The sequence below is a fragment of the Hydractinia symbiolongicarpus genome, chromosome 12 (assembly GCF_029227915.1).
Source record: "Hydractinia symbiolongicarpus strain clone_291-10 chromosome 12, HSymV2.1, whole genome shotgun sequence".
NCBI lineage: Eukaryota > Metazoa > Cnidaria > Hydrozoa > Anthoathecata > Hydractiniidae > Hydractinia > Hydractinia symbiolongicarpus.
This window is the reverse complement of record NC_079886.1, coordinates 8816144-8835650: the sequence shown is the minus strand read 5'-3', so window position 1 is coordinate 8835650 and position 19507 is coordinate 8816144. Positions and strand designations below refer to the sequence as shown.

At 33.1% G+C, this 19507-nt stretch overlaps 1 protein-coding gene across 1 annotated transcript; it reads left to right on the top strand.

The window, feature by feature from the left end:
* The first annotated feature begins 867 nt into the window (after positions 1 to 867).
* On the top strand, positions 868 to 18999 carry LOC130621179 (telomere-associated protein RIF1-like). The gene is made up of 25 exons (XM_057436498.1): positions 868 to 1010; positions 1250 to 1325; positions 2034 to 2119; positions 2821 to 2858; positions 4505 to 4608; positions 6320 to 6414; positions 6550 to 6640; positions 7054 to 7152; positions 7358 to 7453; positions 7536 to 7595; positions 8051 to 8135; positions 8217 to 8263; positions 8611 to 8709; positions 8855 to 9086; positions 9664 to 9768; positions 9848 to 9913; positions 10098 to 10183; positions 10436 to 10587; positions 11583 to 11687; positions 11945 to 12266; positions 12938 to 13153; positions 14156 to 16501; positions 17355 to 17474; positions 17830 to 18151; positions 18288 to 18999. Exons 1-25 carry the CDS (start codon positions 901 to 903, stop codon positions 18797 to 18799), a joined length of 5670 nt encoding a protein of 1889 aa, XP_057292481.1. The 5' UTR covers positions 868 to 900; the 3' UTR covers positions 18800 to 18999.
* The last annotated feature ends 508 nt before the right edge of the window (positions 19000 to 19507 follow it).

The window sequence follows — 19507 nt, the reverse complement described above, 5'->3', positions numbered from 1 at the left end:
GCTTTTGCAGTTTCTTAGAGGTTATGATTGATATAATACCATGGTTCTCATGCCCTCGTGTTTTCAAAAGACTACGATGACTTCTATCACCACAGTACTTGCCTAATCGGCTGACAAAGAAGGTGCTACCTCTGATCAGAGCTTGCAAGAGGCAAGTGAATTGCTAGGAAGACCTTCACACAGAAACAATGTGTCAGGATGTGTTGTGTTGGTGTTCCCACAACAGGTTTAATTGAGTTGTCTGTATAGCTTCAAATGAAGACGTTTAGCAATCGATTTAGGTTTCAACGATGTCCACATGTTTATGCCACAATGATTTAGGAAAAATGGTAGTTCATATCCTCCATTTGTGAACGTGTTCAGACCTATCAATAAGGGGAAAGTGCTTGCTATTGCTCACACAGACTGACCTAATTCTGAGAAATGAGAAACTAGCTGAGCCAATAATTGCTCCCCCAATTTTACAAAAAGTTTGTCTGGCTAAGCAAATTCAAATCATTTCACATGGAAATCAATTTTATCTTGCTCGCCAAGTCTAAATTTTTGTAACATTGGTTGAGGGATTTATTGCTTGGGTGTTATTTCCTTATTGATAGACTTGTGTGTTGGTGGCATGAAATAATTAGTAGAGGAAAATTCAATATGACAATTATGGGAGGGTTGGTAAATGTTGGTTTTCATAGGCAGGCAATAATAATCACGACTTAAATATAACCAATGTCTTTTGCAAGCATAGGAGACTAATCCCCTTTACAAACTGAAAGACAAGCTTTATAGTTATAGAAACCACCCCAATCGTGCCAGGTCTTTTCTGGAAATTTTCTGGAAAAAAGCCTCATAATTATTAATATACAGATTCAAATCATTTTCAAATTTATTTTTTGTTTTTAGAATTAAAAAATGACTAACTCAAGTGATATTTCAGAGTCCATTGACCATTTGATAAAAATTATTTATTCAACTGAAGTACAACCTGAGGACAAAGTGGATTCATATTTAACGTTATTTTCGTGAGTACTACGCTAGCAATTTTAAACAGTTTTTGGTTTAAAGAAAGTAATAAAGAAATAATATTTTTATTTAAAAAGTGCTTGCCCTAGACTAGCTGACATGGATTTTATTGCCATTTAATTCGTACAAAGTTTTATTTTTGTTTAATATACAAAACAGCAGTCTAAGATTGTAGTCAGAAATATAAAACACAAGCTTTTAACGATAGAAATGAATACTGTCCTTTTTTAAACTTTAGACATTTCCAGACTGACAAGCACACTACTGTTAATTGTGTCTCCAGTCAAATCAACACATTTTTGCCAGTTCTTCAGGTAAAGTGTATGTTTAAGATGTTTAATTTATGTGCTCAGCTTCAAATTCAAATTAAGAATATATATTTAAAACCATCAGGTGGTTTGGTCATTTCATATAAAATCACTAGGGTGTGACACCCACCTCTCCAAATATTGTAAAATTTGATACAGAGCTAGATTTTGTTATGTTATCTTTACGATTGTACTCCCTTTTATGAATTAATATTGCATTGCCGCAACATTTTTATGAGGTAAAGACACTTATTTATCCAAAATGAATGAAGCTTAGTAAAGTACTAAATTTCATTGAATTTAAAGAAGAATAAGTGTCTTCCCCTTATAAAAATGTTGCAGCGTTGAAAAGTGATTTTGTAGGACGCTATAAAGAACAATAAAGGGCAATATAGACATAGCACAATATAGACACTACGTCCCACTTAGTGTCTATATCTTCATAACCATAAGGAGAGCTAAAAATTGGTACACATTACCGTACTATTCAATTTAGATTATGTACCAAATTTCATCAATATTGGAAGTGATTTCAGTGATTTTATTCTATTGTGGAATGACCTTACTTCTAGATGCCTTTTGCATACATAAAAAAAATGTGTGATGTCAAATGTTAAAAACCAGTGTGCCCAATATTCAAAAATTTCGAAAATGTTTTATACAAATAACATAAAACATTCACATGTCATTGTTATGTTCAACTCTTTTTTATAGTCACACATAAAGTCTTCAGGAAGGGCTATCATAGAAGCTGGACTATCAGTACTTGGTCAAATTATGTCCAATGAAGATGTTCTTGGGTAATATTTTTTTTTTTTTAATTTTAATGCAACTACTCACAACAACCATCAAAAAGTGGCCAAAAACTGTCAAAAAGAGGTGGACTTAATTCAAGATAAGTCTTAAATCAAGATTCTAGCTAGTGCTACATATTATATAAACTCTCTGCTATTTTGTTTTTAACCAATCAGTTTTCAAGCAAACATTGTTTCCATCACCATGTACACCTAACAAATTTTGTATTTTATTACATCTCCAACTGTAAAAAAAATAATATTACTGGTATTTAATTGTTTGTGCTTTATTATCCAATATTTAGTATAATGGCTGTGATATCAACTCATTTTGCTTGGATACAATTCTCTTTTGTTAACAAAAACTTTTGTTTCTAATTTACAAAAGCGGGACAGTAGGAAACTCAACTCAATTTTTTTACCCACATTGTCTGCATCCTGCGTTTTTGTTTGACGTAATAAAATTATGATGAAGCAACTATCAAATTTAAATGGTAATGTGGTCATGTTGGATAGAGCTTGTTGATCAAAATAGCATATAAGATTAACACATGAAATCACTTCAGTTCTGTTAGGAGCAAATAAGTTAAGGAAATTCAGAGTGTTAGTACTGCAACTCAGCCTGCATAATAGGATTTGTAAATTAAGATAAAAATATAATGTAAACATTTTATTGTTAGAGGGAATGTTTTTTTTTTAATGTTTAGATTTTGTAAAGATGACATATTGGGTGACACATTAAAAGGTATCACTTTTTTATATTTTTTACTCTTTGTAAAAGACGAATTGAAATTTTTCGATCAAAAAAAGTTAGATAAATTAGAGCCTAATTAAATTCGATTTTAGTCGAATTTTTCTAGCAATAATATCGTCTCCTATGAATTCAAACAGACGAATGTTATTCAACTTCGGAGACGATTTTTGACGAGCTGAATTGGCACAGAATTTTTAGATGACCCCTAAGGACAACACTTTACGCATCATAAGGATACCTTTATCAAGATAACTGTGTTATAAATTTTCAAAAATCAATGTTAAAAATAAAAATAAAGGTAATAATTTCTACAACACAAGTAAAGAAAACAATTGTTTGTATTTTCTAAACTAATAGTTTCATGTCGTCACACAGACGACAATCTTCAGTAGTAAAAAAACCTAACCGTAAAAGTTGCAATACAATGGTATCAAAAATTACAATACAATGGTATCAAAAATGGACGTAAAAAAGATTGAAAAAATGACGTCAGTCGCGTGAGTTGTTCGTAGCCACCCTTTAACTATAAACAAAGCCAAATCTAGATATTTTATCAGATTTCCATGTATAATGAGCAATTTCTTTTCACTGAAACTCTATGTAAAAACCCTTCTTTTCCTCTGTATTTCAAAGTTAACATAATACCTTACTAAGTAGCCATATAGGTAACATTTTTCATGAATTTAATTAGGGTAGATTTTCAGCAAAGTATTTTTAAGAATTTTGTATGTATGTCACTGGCAGCTTGCACTTTTTTATAAAAATGGAGATTTTATGTTGTTGCATCATGTATTTTGAATGACAACTCTTCTGAGCAAGAGGACAATTTCTTGCAAATTATTATTTATGTTTTCACTATATACTGCTAAATAAGAATTATGTACTATAAATACCATTAGTTATTGGAAAATTAGTGCACCACCAAATTTTATTATTATTATTATAAACAATTTTTATACAGGATATAGATTTTCAATATATACAATATTGCTGTTGACAAACGTCCTGTCTTTAAAAATAAAAATCTAAATATAGTAAGGTAAAAATATATATTATATAAGCAATAAAAATAAAACTAGTTAAAAAGTCTTAAAATTAGCTAAAACTGCCAGATTGTGTGAGATGATAGAATAAACAGCAAATGTCTGTTTATGAAACTAACAGGCTACAAATAAAATATCACAACTGAAGTTAAGTCTCCGCAGGAAAAATAAGCACGTTAAATCAAACAGACAACTCTGTACTATCCAATGGAGTATGGGACTATCGGATATAAATCAAAATCAAATCAACGGTTAAAAATCTTCAAAACATTTTTCCTAAACAAATTAAAATTTTCAATTTTACGAATATTTAATGGTAGCTCGTTGTATAGTGTAACACCCATTGAAAAGAAACCAGATTTTGCATATTTGAGTTTTGTGAATGGAATTTGTAATTTATAACCATCATTTCTTGTCCCCCTAAAGGTGATAGATCAATCGAGACTAAGAAAGTAGTAAAAACTTCCGTCTAAAATTTTTCCCTTCATCCCACTATGGTTAACTTACAGTAACAAGGGTGAATAGTATCACTTGTTTATTCATGTGTTCTCAAAGTGAATAGTTTAAATTTTAACAATGCTATTGTTTTTGTAGAAATCTGCAGCACATTGAAAACAGAGCATGAGAAATCTGTATACGTTCGATGTTTCTGGTGTTTAAGTCATCAGCGAATAAAAGCAGAAATTATGTCTGAGCATGTAAGTTTTTTAATGAAACAAATGTAAATTTAAATAGGTTTTGCCAATAAAAATAAATCAAGCTTACTCATCTGGTTCGTTTTACTGAGAGTGATAAATTATCCTTCCAATATGTTTTAACATTAGTATTTTAAACTGTACCATTTTCAAGGTGTAAAGGCTGTAAATTTAACGAATAACATCTCCCTTTGTTTTGTATAGGCATAGGGCAAAAGTAAGATCATTTGTTTGCTGTTAAATTTCACTAGCAAAAACAGCATATAAAAGATGCCTCAAATCTTTTAACCATGATTTCCTTGACTAACATAGGAACTAAAGTAGATAAGTAAATTTCTGTAAATGTTTTGATTTGCTAAACGATTCTTTTGTTTTATTTCTGTCAAGTACTAGTTTAGAAAACAAGTACTGATTACAGAATCATCAGGCCATTTCTTGAATAAAACTATGCCAGAGCTACAAGTGCTATGGTGTGTGAAAAATCGCACTCGTAAGCAAAATTTACAAGTGCGATATGAATATCTGCAAGTGTGATTCACACTTAACTTTTTTTTGTTTACCACAACATTATATGTTATTTAAGCTGTATAGAAATGAGGTTTAAGTCTTGCAAGAAATATATGATTAAAAGAAATATAAAAGGAAGATTTTGAGTTGTGCACTCTCATTGTGTATGAATAAAACAATATTTATTTTGAAGGGCATAAAGATGAATATTCACGTCATACTTTTCTTGTGTACGAACAATTATATTTGTGGGCCACCAAGAAGGTGTTTTCTTCAGCCACCTAGTGGTGAAAATATAAAAATACATTTCAATTATTGCACAACATCTTTTTTTCTGCTATTCAAAAAAATGTTGTGAAATTGTTTTTACTTTCTATTGCTTGCTAATGTTATGAGCTCTCTCTGAAACACAATGCTGGAGATCATTTTTCTTTTGTGTTGAATGTAATTCTAATCTATTTATATCTTTGCAATCACATTGAGCACATTGAAATGATTTGCTTCTGGTAATAGAGCAATATAGCAGGTATCATTTTTAAGTTTAATTGACATGTATTTCACAACCTAGTGCCCAGGACTTAATTATTAATTCCTGTTGAAAATATTGATGTTAAAATAAATAGATAAATAGTATAGATGATAATTTTATTTCTGATAATTTTATGTTCGCTACCTTCAAGCAACAGGTGGCCACAGAGAATATCAAAAATAAATATAAAATACAATTAATTAGACACACGCAACTATCTCCTTTTTATTGCCGCCATTCATTTTATCGTGCACACTGTGATTGCTGAGATATAAATAGATAACAAAATTCTATAAACATTAGAAAAGATTGTTCCGTACATCGCTGTTACAGACAACCCGTGATAAATATTATGTTGTTTATTTTTATGCTAAAAAAATACATAAAAAACAGAATTTTTACTTTAGGTTTAATAGCTCTTTTCATCATTCTATAATATTTTAGAAAAAGAAATAATTTACGAGTGCGATAAAAAGCACTCGTAAATTTTTTCACCAGTTTGCGGGCGAGTGCGCATGCGATCGCACTCGTCTCAAGGAATGGCCTGAATCATGTAGTGATTTACATTGTAAACCAAAATTTACTTTGAAAAACAAGATGAACAATTTTTTTGCAAAACGTATTATGTATATTTTGAAATTTCTATACCTCCTTTATTTTCCAGTAATTTTTTTTCAGGTTGTGAAAATTATATCATTGTTTGTTGACATGTGTACAGAGGAAAAGAATAAATCTGGAACTATCTTTAATGAAGGACTAAAGACTATAAAAAGGTATTGTTAAAAGAAACCCTATAAAACTTCATGATATAAAGACTTTTAAGTAATGCCAAACCGTTTTGTGATTTTAGGAGACTCTTGACTGTAACCTTTGTTTATTTTATAGTTTATTATCCCTTAATGCTTTAGATTGTGTGAACAGTGTCCAAATGAAATGAAAGAACATTCGAAATTATGGATTCCAAAAGTATTTCATCTAGCGACTAGTGCTGTTCCAAAAGTATGTATTCTGATAAAAATGTTGAGCTATGAGGAATTTTATTATTATTATTATTATTTACCCGGAAAGGCCTTTTCAGTTCCTAATAGAACTGTTATCAATGAGGGTCCTGTGAAGAAAGTCCTAGTGCATTTAAAGCTCCTATCCGAGCTATGATGAATGTTAAGCAGAAAGGATCGATTCTCACTTTTATAATCTCTGGCATGACTAGGTCGGGTTTGAACCCAAGACCTTTCGCACTGGAGGCAAACGCTCTACCACACCCCAACAGTCTGTTAACAGGAGATATATTAAAACAAGCTGTTATAATAATGATATGTCATAAAAAGTTGTGTTATTGTAATATTATTTTTTGTATTTTCTTTGTTCATTTTGTTTATAATTCTTCTAAAGCTTATTTTTTCTATATATAGAACAGAGATATTGGTTTAGAGGTTATCGAAGCTAGTTTAACTTTCTTGCCTTCGCAGCAGTTTGTTCAAACATATTTGCTGGATCAACTAAATCAAAGAGTGAGTTGTGAAATTTTAAGTGTCCTCAACTTGTTTTGCTCTTTTTATGATGGTGCATTATTATTATGCTAGTCAGTGGTCCATGGGTAAATCCACAGTTTTGCCCGTCCTTTCTATTCCGCATTTTGTGTGTCTCGCTACTTGCAGTACTATTTTGTGCAGAGACAGACAGACAACGGCTAAACTATACACTATATTTTTTTAGGAATTGAGCAAAACACTAAAGGATTTTTTTCATAACAACACCTGTCCTGTGCATGTGTTAAATCTTTGGGCTTGTATTTTGCGATTGATTGGAGAGGTAATAAAAGCACCATTGTTTCTTTTATTATGTGTGTAGGGTATTACATGAAAGGGTGTTTACATTGTAAAAAAATTTATAGGGTTTCTTTGAATTGGATCCTGTAAGTGTCACCAACCCGTTGTTAAAGATAGCTGAAAAGGTAATATTCCTTATACAAGTCTTAATTGATTAGTGATGCTGGTACGTGTTTCAAATAGAAATTATTTCTGTACTAATTTATTACAGTAAAGTACATCTTACTGTTGGAATAAGTTAGTGTCTTATATTAAGCTGAAAGGGTTGGGTCTGATTTCTTTTCCCAAAACCTGCAAGCTACATCAATTTTTTGATCCCCCATCTTTTATTTTAACAACATTATTTTAATTTAAGTTGTTGAGTTTTGTTTTTTCTTTCCAATCATCTAAACTATCAACATCATAATAACACATTCTTCACTTACACAATTTTAGTCTCTCTTAGGACTTTTCTTTAGTGATTTTTAATGCTAAGCTCGTTTTTTTATCCAGAATTTTTTCCTTTACGTACTGGTATTTTAGGGTTTTGCCATTTATAATAAACAAATAAAAGGTGCAAATGTTTTTTTTTTCAATTTAGTCTTTTGCATCCAAATCACCTGAGATTACTTTGGCTTTAAATAATCTTTGGAGAGCACTTATTGATGTTGTTTTTATGAGGCCAGGTATATACCATTGATTATTTTCTGTGAATAAAAAGTATTTGCTAACAATTTGGGCATTGCTTGTTTATTTTGCTTTGTTAGATGAATTTACACGAAAGATGGAAAAAATCTTTTTACTGCCATTAAAGGTAAGCAATAAATTCTTAATATAGTTTAACAGTTTTCAATCACAGATGGTGATAATACTGTGCATAGCATTACCTTCAATGCTGAAATATTTGCTGGTTTTTGTTTTTCTTATCAAAATTTTTTTGCACGATATTCTGTTGATAGATAACATTTCCATTGTAAATGTGATTTGGTTCCTATAGACCTCCACTTACCAGTATATAAAATCACAAATGTTGAAAAGGTGAAAACAAATAAAAGAAGAGAGAAAATTCACATTTCTATTTTGTGAACATAAGTTTATCTCTATTAGCTATAAATTGAACATCTACTGAGCTTATCAGTACAGAAAATAATTGTTATTTAGATTCGATACAGAAATGAAGTTGTAGCAAATGAAAGTTTGAAAACAAACTGGCATCTTATATGTAAAATTAACAACCAAATAAACAAATATGTTGAGAAGGTGTTTATCTCTGTTTATTTTTATTCTATATTAAACTAAAATTTCTGTTTTCACTCTGGGATATGCCATGGATGATATGATATGGATCTGGGAAAGGTAAGGGTTGTTGCATGTTAATGTTTATTTACCTTGTATTTTGTTATAGATGGTTATTCCACTACTTGATGTGTATCTCGCTCCACCAGATGTTTACAAGCATCTTCCTGTTACAACAAGTGCTTTAACACCTGAACAATCAAGCAAAACCAAGTCAACTGCTCGATCACCTAAGTCACCACATGTCGTCACATCTTCAACAAAGTTACTTTCAGCTGAGATAGTTATTCAGTTACTAATGGAACAAACTGAAAGAACTGGTGTTAGGGGTTTTAAATTGGGTGTGTAACTAATTTCCTTATTATTGAAGATATTATTTCAGTTTGTTTGTTCAGTATTCATATTACTGTGGAAAGTTTATCATTTCTTAAACATGATAGTTTAGTAGGCGACGTTTCGGGAGATCCTTCGATGGGAGAAGGATCTCCCGAAACGTTGCCCACTAAACTAAATTTCCTTTTATGATGTTATTATACTTTTTGGCCAAACCGTCCCAACCCAGAGATTGGAATTCGGTCTTTGCTCAACGCTAGATCTAGAATCCACAAGCAAATGTGTTAACCAGTGCTACAATTTTAATTTCATGCTTTGTTGTTTTATAGCGTACATAAATAGAGCTGTATGTAAGTGCGCTTGATATGCTACTCTTTTTTTTTCCTACTAAAAACAGCAAAGCATGCAACTATATCTTTTCCATATTTCAACTTTCCTGACACAATCAAAAGTGGGGCATTAATATTTAGAAAAAATTATACCAGAGTTTCTTTGTTTTTTGTAAGTTTTTTTTAAGGAAAGAATGTCATTCATTGATGTGCTAAATATATCAAAGCTTCAACTTTATGACTGTTTCTTACATAGAGCACTTTCCAGGACCAATGCTTTCTGAGGAAAACATATCGCTACATTTTCATAAAATTTTGGGGTACATCATGAATGCAACAGAGACTTGTGGTGATAAAAATGGTAAAAAAAATATTTCTGGGATAAAAAATCTCTTTAAGTTAATTATGTGCTGCAAGCTGAAGTATAGATTCTTCTTTAGAAGTGAAAATAATCCAGCTATGGATGGAATTTTTGATTGCACTGAGAAAGTTTGTTGGACACGAAGGTAAACATCTCTGCTACCTAACTAAAAGTTTGTTGTTGTTGTTATTGCTGTTGTTGTTGTTATTATTGTTGTTGTTTTGTTATTGTTGATGTTGTTGTTGTTGTTGTTTACCAATTTTTTTGTTTTTGCTTTCTATGGTTATATTCGATGGCATGGGCAATTAACTTATTTTTCGGTGGTTTAGATACACCTAAAGCCATGTGGTGTAAAGTTTTAATTTCAATTCAAGAAATGATTGAGCAATCACTGTTAAGTGTGACTCTGACGTTGGTACGAGTCTAAACTATTTTGTTTGTTTGTTTTTCTATGTTTAAAATTTGTTTTTTTGATTTTATTACTATGCACTACTGCAGCCACCTTAGAAACAAGACCAACTAGAAGTAATATTTTAAGACCCAATTGGAAACCGTGGAACATATTTTACCCTGGGTTAATTTTTTGGATAATACAGATTGGCTGTAAATGCAGCGGGTGTATGCAATTTTTGTCTTGCTAAATCCATGTATATTTCTTCTTTTCCAGAAAATATTAGCACTTATTCCAGAAGAAATCCTACCTCTCACTCTACCTGATTTACATAACGACTCAAATGAAGATGGATTGCCATGTATTTTTGTTGTTCAGTTATTGCTGAGTAAAAACATTCTTGAGAAAAGTGGTTATGAGCAAGAGAGGTAGCTTTTATTTTGTAACAAATTCACAGTATAATTTTGCTCAAGTTGTTCTGTGTGTATTCTTTGTGTCTTCAACAAAAATACAAAAAAAAATGGTAAAATATCAATATACATTCAATTCACATCTATTGTAAATTTCAAAACATGGTCATAAAGATAAAAACTCTGATTGTATGTATACCATAAAGAAACTAATTCTCATAGTATTTCGCGTCCTATTATTACGCTAGAATTGAATATCATGCATTTCGCGAAAAAATGAATTCCAGGACATTTCTTCTTTCGATTACCGTTTTTGAGGGGTTTATTATGTGGAACGCATGATAAAGACTGGTAAACTTAAAATTAACCTATCTATTACCAGTGTTGATACGTCTGCCAAGAATGTCTGGAATTAGAGTAATGTTTGTTTGCAAAAGGTGGTTTTTTATTTTTTGGAGGTGTTTTGACAGGGCAGGATGTCTACTGGGCTTTGAACACTAAAGTTAGTTTTGATGGAAACCTGAGGTATAAAATGATGTTGGACTTTTATTATAGAGCCTAAAAAGTTAGTTAACAAGTCTTTTTGAATTTTTAAAAAGCTCTTTTCGTTCTCAAGGTATTCACATTTAAAGATTTTCAAATTAAATTATGCTGCATAAATTATGATGTCATATTTAATTAATAGCAAATTTGACATTTTCATCATCAGTAATCTTTTTTTTCAAAATCACACTCGTTTGCTCGTCCCAAGCCTCCTAATTTTTAGCTGATTCTCATTCTAGTTACAATACAAACACCCATAGTAACCTGTCTGTCTGTCTTTGTGGAGGATACCCTGAATGTCTTGTCTGAATAACTAAACAACCTTGAAATAAGGGCGTAAAATATACCCAAAAATAGTTTTGAAAAACAAAATAAAAATGGTTGGCAAAAAATAGCAGCCCTTTTTTCAAAATTTTAAAAAGATTTTACAGTGTAGTTTTTTAAGATTGACTTCAACATAATTCTTTTAGATTTTTTATTATCTATGAGCGAATGCTTGGTGTTGTGTTCTCTGCAATGTCGGACCAGTTGAAACACACACAAGTTTTGCTTTCTCTGCTGGAGAGAGCAAACAGGTGAGTTGTTGCTTTTAAAAAAACGCAGAAGTAGTTACTTATTTAACACCTCTATTGCCAATCAATCGGTGCTGATCGAGTTCTTTCAATTCTATTGTTTATCACATTACGAATATTTGACCATGGTTGTAACGTGATTACGAGGGTAGTTGCCCCTAAAAGCATGTTATTGATTTAAGACCTATCTTTAAACCAGTTATTATTTTTTGCCACTACTATACTAAGGTATGTTTAATTGTTTTACGTTATTTTTTAAGTTTTATTACATTGCAAGATATACGTTGGAGGTTGTGGAGTACTCTGACTATCTTATTAAATCGTTACGTGAAAAAGACCAATGATGTTAACCAAGGAAACTCATTGAAGTACGACTTTTCAACTATGCTGCATGCTCTAACATACCCAATTAAATCTATCGACATACTGCAATTACCGGATGGCACTATGAAAGAGCTACTTAAGGTTTGGAAGGAAACATATCAGAAATTCTGCAGAGCTGTTAACTTACTTGCTGGTGTGGAGTTAAATGTAGGTCTGGAAGAGTTCTGTAAAGGACTGTGTGCACTGATAGATTATAAGGTTAGTTAGAGTATTGTGTTGTAGTCATGAGGAAAATATGTCGGTTGCAGCTTTTTTAATACCAATGTCACCGTGGCCACACCCCTCCTCTAAAATCCTCAAAAGTCCTCTTTTTTAAAAAACTCTCACTAAGTTCCTCTATTTTCCTCTAAAAGGTTGAATAGGTGACCAATCCTCGATTTTTTTTCAGGTACACTGATAAGATTTTGATAGTTTTACCATTTGTTATAGTGATAAACTTTTAATTCTATCAACTATGTTAACAATACGTCTCTCTTTAAAAGTTTTATTTCAATTGTTGTTTAATTATTTATTATGAAAATAATCCTAAGCATATTTGTTCTTGGCATCAGAAATAGATAGATTTGAGAAATCTATAAAAATAAAAATAAGCTGATCCTCTAAAATCCTCTATTTTTGTTCGAATTGTTCATTTCTTCGAAAAAAATCCTCTGAATTCAGTGCAAAACCTCCTTTATAATCCTCAAAATCTTTTTTTTCTCGGAAAAGATTTTTGTGGCCACCTTAAGTGTCAATCTAGCTTGTTATCACTGTTTACAGCTATAAAAATGAATAAAAATTCGATTGATTTTTAGTCTTTATATAGAGGATTCCTAAACAGAAATACTATTAAAAATTATATAACATATTTTTTACATTTTTGTCTTTAGTCTTTCAAGCATCAGAAGTCCCATCTGCTCCTCCTTCAAATGGTTGATATAGCACTTCGTTGCGCTGACTTTACAGAAATACAACGGCAACCTTTATCTGCTCATATGACGCCCTCAAAAATGGCTAAAAAGTTTGGTAATCCTTTGGGAAATTTCAATTCATTTGTAATAACCCTAAAGAAGTTACTACTGCAGCTTTTTGAGCAATTAAAGAAGGTAAAACTGGTCTAAGATTTTTTATTTTTTTTTATTTACACTTGTCTGAATTTTACAATGCGTTGTTGGGGGCGGATAGCACATTAATCTACAAATAGGGTAAAACCTACTGAAAAATACTGATAACGAAAGAGAAAAACTCATTTTACTCTTTATGAGTGCAAAACGGGCTTGTTGCATCACTACCTGGCCTTTCTGTTGACCTTCTGTCGTACCGCTGATATCCGCCATTATGCACGCTTGTGAAGGTTCGGCAAACTCGTCTGTAGCGTACGCTATTTTGTTCTATTAAAAAAAGCTTAATGAGCTGGTAACGAGTTTAGCCAGATATTGTGGGCTGAGGCGAGGGTCAAATGACGTATTACACTATTTATGTCGGTTGCGTAAAATTATCTCAATTACTAATAATAATAATCATGACAGCATAAAATTGGCGTACGAGTAAAGTCTTGTGGAACGAATTTTTTTATTTTTCTGTCAAATAAATGACTGTTACAAGGAAATCCTAAAAATATAATCATTATGACAATACTTTTGGCTAACGAAAAATCGCTCACGCTGTTTAAAAGTTAGAGCAACGGCGGGATGTAACAGAACGATCGTTCCCCGTAGTGACCTGGTTAATTGGAGGGATAGTTAATGCGAGCTTTGGATGTTTAAATAAACTTCTCGCTTTTTATAAAAAAAAAAATAGGTTTTCTGCTGCGTCATTCAAATTACAAAAGTTTATAGAATATCTGGCTTGAGTGTTTTTTTCAAATTTGCCATAGGTGCTGTTCCCATAAAACCTCGCCTAATCGTCGGTTAATAATATATAACCTCGTTTTCGCGGATCTTGGTACAGAATTGCTGATTGTAATTTTTTTTTGTGTGTACAAAACGTTCTACAATTTGAAGTCTTGAAGGTTTTTTTAAAAATAAATTAATAAATGAACATAAGGATTCATTGACAACTGTTCAAGCTCTTTTATATGTAAATTCCATTTTTTGTATATCTTATAGGATGACAAAACCGCGGACAAGTTGTTATTGCACTTAACAGATGTATTAGACTACTTTTACACAAGCGTAATAAGTGGTACTATTGTATCGGAATGCACGCACGAATTATCGCCAACTCTGACTGAACTATTGTTGTACAAGTGTTCGCCCAAGTTGCACATGAAACTAGAGAAACTAGTGTCTGTTATATACGACTCATATGAGATTAGTACGAACATTGTTTTTACCACTGAACTGTTAGAAAAGCTAGAAGATTTAATTTATGCGTCTATAAAGAGCGAGAGAAAGCCACTGCGGGTGAGAACGGTGAAATTCTGGAACAAAACTTTCGGTAAAAGCGATACTTTGAAATATTCGGAGAAATTAAAACATGCTTTATTGAACTGTAAAACGAAAGTCGTTCTCGTTTTACCGGGTTTGCAACGTCTTTCGAATCAGGAAGATGTTTTGTTCGAATCTCAAGATGACACGGCTCAGTTTGCGCATTTTAAAGTTGACACTTCCCCTAAGTTGAAAACAAAATCCGTCACGTCAGCGTCACCAATGAAGATCCGTGGTAGTTTCCTTCACGGTGGAGGAGTTAAAAGCGACACGAAGCCAAAGTTAAACTTATTTAAATCGCCAGTAAAACCTGTCGTTAATTCTCCAATTAGTAAATCGCCGTTCGGTGGTAAACAAGTTCGCCGTAAACTGCCGATCAGCTTAAACGAGAATTCTTCCGACTTTGTGGAGATAAAAGATTCTCCGCTAAAAAAGAAGCGTCTTTTGACGGAACATCAGAAAGAGATAATGAGAGAACGTCGCGACATGCCGATGATGTATAATAACCTCGACCAATCGCAAGATACGACGCTATTTAATAGTCTCAGTCAAGATCAGACCACACAACTCGATGTACCAGCTTTGGAAGGCAAAGTCAAAGAAGAGAAAACGGACGAGGTCGGGAACCAAAAGGAGAATAGTCAAGAAGAAATGAGTCAATCTTTGTTAGCGGACGATAACGATGACGTAGTAAGAAAATATAATTCTACAACGGAGAATGAAAATATTACTGTTGCTGAAAACATAGAGGATTTGGACGTGACAGCCAGCGCGGAGGCAACTGAGGATATTTCACCTGACATTGTTCCTTCCTCACAAACACAAGAATTAACAGACACGGATTTAAAAGCGAACAAATCGATTTTAACACAACTGCGTGACTCTATGAAACATGAAAAAACACATTTAAAAAAAGATGAAAAGTGCTCCAGCTCAGATGATATTTGTTTAAAAGATGTATTTAAATCTAGTGAAATACTGATAAATTGGACGGAGAGTGCGTGTAAAAATGTTGATAAGGTGCTTGTAAATGCACACACAGCACATGAGTCTCCTCCGCTGGATTTCAAACAAAATAAATCGTGCGACGAACCTGTGTCAAAAATAATGACCAGCTCTGTGGAGGAGATCAGTCCTCCCAACGAAGAAACGAAAAGGTATTCTGCAACAAAAGCGAACAAAGATCCTGGTGATACGATTAAGAATTTTCAGCAGATGCACGTCGAAGCAAAGATCGTAGTGCAGAAGTTACCTAAACGCGACAAAAGAAAACGCTCCAACGTTTTAGCACCTGTTAACAAAACCAAAAGACGGAAATCAGAAGGCGATGCTTTAATAGGCGCAACAGAAAGCAAAGAGAATTCCTCTCCTAAACGCGTCATAGACGTGTTTGATTTCAGCCAGGACGAAAAGAATAAGAAACCGTCCCCTGTTGCTGGAAGAACACGAAGAAAAGATAAAAATCCAGTGAAACATCGCCATAGTATAGGCAGTACGAAAGGTAAGGTAGTGGCCGATTTTAAAACGGGGTCAGCAAGAAGGTCTGTAATCAAGGAAAGAAAGTCGACGATTAAAGAAGCAACCAAGTCTGCTGTTGTGGAAACTATCGACAAAACGATTGAAGAAAAGAGGATATCTGAAGTTGCAGAAGCGAGTGAAAAGGCCACGAAAGATAAATTGGAGCAAGTACCTAACAGATTGTCAGAAGAAATACAAACATTTAAAGAAAAAGATTTAATAGGAAATACTCTAAGAAAAAACACATCTGTCGAATTTGACTCAACTCGTGCAAGCAAATCCGTTGAAATAATTATCAAAAGCGATACGTGTAATAGCTTCGTGAGCGAGAAGCCTAACCTTCCTTCACTTGTAGTTAAAACGAAGATGGAAACCTTAGCTGCGACTACTCTCACTACTAGCGCTGGAAGTCCATCTTGGCTATGTGAAATACCGCAATCGCCCGTCCTAGGTATACTGAAAAAGAGGTTGACGAATGGTACTAGCTCGCCTTCACCACCTAGCAAGGTAATATTTTTTCTAATGATCTTTTTATAGTATCATAGAAATAGCCAGGGGACGCAGCATAAATTTTTTTACCACTAGGAAATCGGAATAGTTAAGGTGGGAAAAATTACGCAGGGTTACGGACGATTTTTCTGTGGTCACAATACTGACCACGCTCTTGAGCTGGTTAATTCTCTTGTTCTTTGCTCACGTGGTCAATCACAGGAAATCCTTTGTTTTATGCGCAAATGGCCTCATTCACCCAAACAAATATAATAATTCTTGTATTATTTAAGATGTGATCAGACCGACTTTGTGCTCCTTGGTTGATTGTATTTCGGGGGGTTTGCTATGAGAGGAATTTAAATTTTATGGATTTTTTCTTACATTTGTTTCCGTCTGAGTTTTCGTTTGAAAACAATTGGATTCTATATTTTTAAAAAACGTTTAGTTGACTAGGCTAACATAGAGATTAGCATGCATGAGTGCCTATAGCGGCATGACATCCTATATAAAACGATGCCGGATTTGAAAACAAAAAATTTACAAATCTTAGCTTTCACGCAATACCAAATTCGTGACGGGCAACTGGCTTTATATCATGTATGCTTACTGGTAAACAAGGACCTAACGCCTACCTTTCTATATTGCTCAAACGCCACTCTACGCAGGCGACTCAGGTAAATAATTCTGAGTGTTAGATGTCGGCCATGTCTTTGTAGTACTTGACTTTTATTAAAAAATCTTAGTAATTCTTTTTTTCAGGGAATATCTATAATGGGAGATTTTTAATTTTTCCAAAGCGTTACCTACAGAAAGATTTGATGTACGTATAAACCTGTGAAGTTGTGAGCTCTATGAATTTTATTTGTAGTCAAGACGAGTTTCGTTTCAACTTCCTGAAGGTTGCAAGTTATTAGAACAAGAAGAACTGGCCAAACCTATCGCTGAAAACGAAGTATCGACGAAGAAGTTCACAGTGCTAAAACGAAAGGTGAGAGAGATATTCGTCTTGGATATCTGCCAACGTTAATTTTATTCCTAAGCAATTTTTATATCCACTCAGTCATATTCTGACATTGAAAATCAGAAATTTAAGCGGGAAGGCATTTTTGCGATTTTGGCGATTAAGACTGATAATAAAGATGTGATATTTTTCGGATTTGAAATTTCCTTTTACTTCCTTTTATATATTTGCGCATATACCAGGGTATCCACTCTGTCAGGAATTTTCAAATTAGTGTCAAAACTAAAATTCTTTAATATCTCAGAAAGTTGGTCATGTTCTTAGTATGTGTTTGTTTAAAAATCTATTATTGTCATCTACTGTAAACTTTTTTTCATTTTAGTCTCGAGATAAAACTGTTAGTTCTGCTAATAAAATCGCCGTTTACCCCGAGTTGATCAAGTGTACAGCACCAATAGAAAAAGTCCTCCCTTCGTTAACATTTTCTCGTGGTATTGGCAACTTGGTCCGAGCACAAAATATTTTAACAGTTGGAGATTTGAGTTCGTTGTCAGAAAGTCAAATTGAAAATTTGCCATTCCGATCACCCAAAGTAAAAACAGTTCGAAATGCTTTGCGTAACTTTTCGTCCCAAACATCACGTGAGAAAGCTCTTCCTAAATCACCGTTGGTTATTTCACAACCTGAAGACAAAAGCATGATGGGTAAGAAGTTACATCTGTTTTAAACCTTTTTACCGCCTGGCTCTATTTTTGTGTAAGTAAGTAAAGTTTATAATCATCACGTTTAACATGCGCGCTATAGTACGTTACATAATATACATCCAAACCTTTCTTTTAGATTCGACCACGCCGCCAAAAGATGATACCCTCGCTAAAGAAGCGGCACTTCTGGCAACACCGTCACGTCATGCCGAACTTGTTAAACCGACGTCGTTATTTACCGAGGAAGAAGTCTTAAAAAATACCTCATTATCTGAACAAGTAGCTACGAATTCGACTGACATTGAAGACACGGATGTTGCTGTGAAACTACCCGAAGTTGATGCTGTCAAATTACTTGCAGTTGATGCTGTCAAATTACCCGAAGTTGATGCGGTTATAGAAAACCAAGACGAAACATTCGATTTCGGCGACGTCGCTCCGACATCCATACAAAACGACGTTTTACAGGAAGACGCTAGTGATTGCGATGAGCTAAAAAATTGCGACGTCACGGAAACCCTTCACAGAATAAACTTTACGGGTCTATCAACGACTGAAATATTTAACATCGTCGGAGAGTTAGATAAACTGAAGGCTAAAGCCATGAACGAATTAAGGACTCGTATGACATCGAAGCATTCTGTTTAATCATCTTATTTTTAATTAACCAAATCTTTTTTTTTTTTATATTTTCTGATCATTTTAATAAGACATCGATGCACAAAATCTTGTGCTTATTTTAAACCAGCTAACCAAAAGAAATACATCATGGTTTGGATCCGGGATGTATTAACAATACGATTTTAATATGTACAAGTATAAATACCTTTTAAAAATATTTTATTTCATATTTTGGTTTTTTTTAAAAAATCTAACCATCTTTTGTGCGACGTGTACATGACACCATGACACGTAGTCCTAGATTTCAGACTCTAAGCAACGCCGACAAGGGTAATAAAAATACCTGTCGTTATCTGCATTAGGGCGAACAAAAGCTAATTGCTGATTGCTTTATACCATCTAAGGAGGAGAGTTAGGTGTGTGAAACAGCTTTTTGCATTTAATATGTGGTCACACCACGAAAACACATCAAATCTACAGAAACATGTTATCGTTTTGAATGTGTTCTTTTTAATGAGCTCTAATAACCCTGGTTGCACTTTCTAAAATGCCTAATTAAAGTTATTAGTAATACCTTGTTGCCGTGACAGCTTTAGCACAACACTTAGCTCGGCGCAGTATGTCCATAAGAAGAGTTAATTCCTCATTAGAAATTGACAAAAGCTGTTTCTAACGTTATTAATTGTGGATTAAATTGGAAAGAATTATTCTTTTTATCTGCTCAAAAATATCTGC

Excerpts from the sequence above, each read along its gene's own strand:
- LOC130621179 (XM_057436498.1), top strand. The coding sequence starts at position 901 with ATGACTAACTCAAGTGATATTTCAGAGTCCATTGACCATTTGATAAAA. Across the intron at positions 2,120-2,820 it reads TCCAATGAAGATGTTCTTGG|ATTTTGTAAAGATGACATAT; the intron begins GTAATATTTTTT and ends TTTAATGTTTAG. Across the intron at positions 7,454-7,535 it reads TTTTGCGATTGATTGGAGAG|GGTTTCTTTGAATTGGATCC; the intron begins GTAATAAAAGCA and ends AAAAATTTATAG.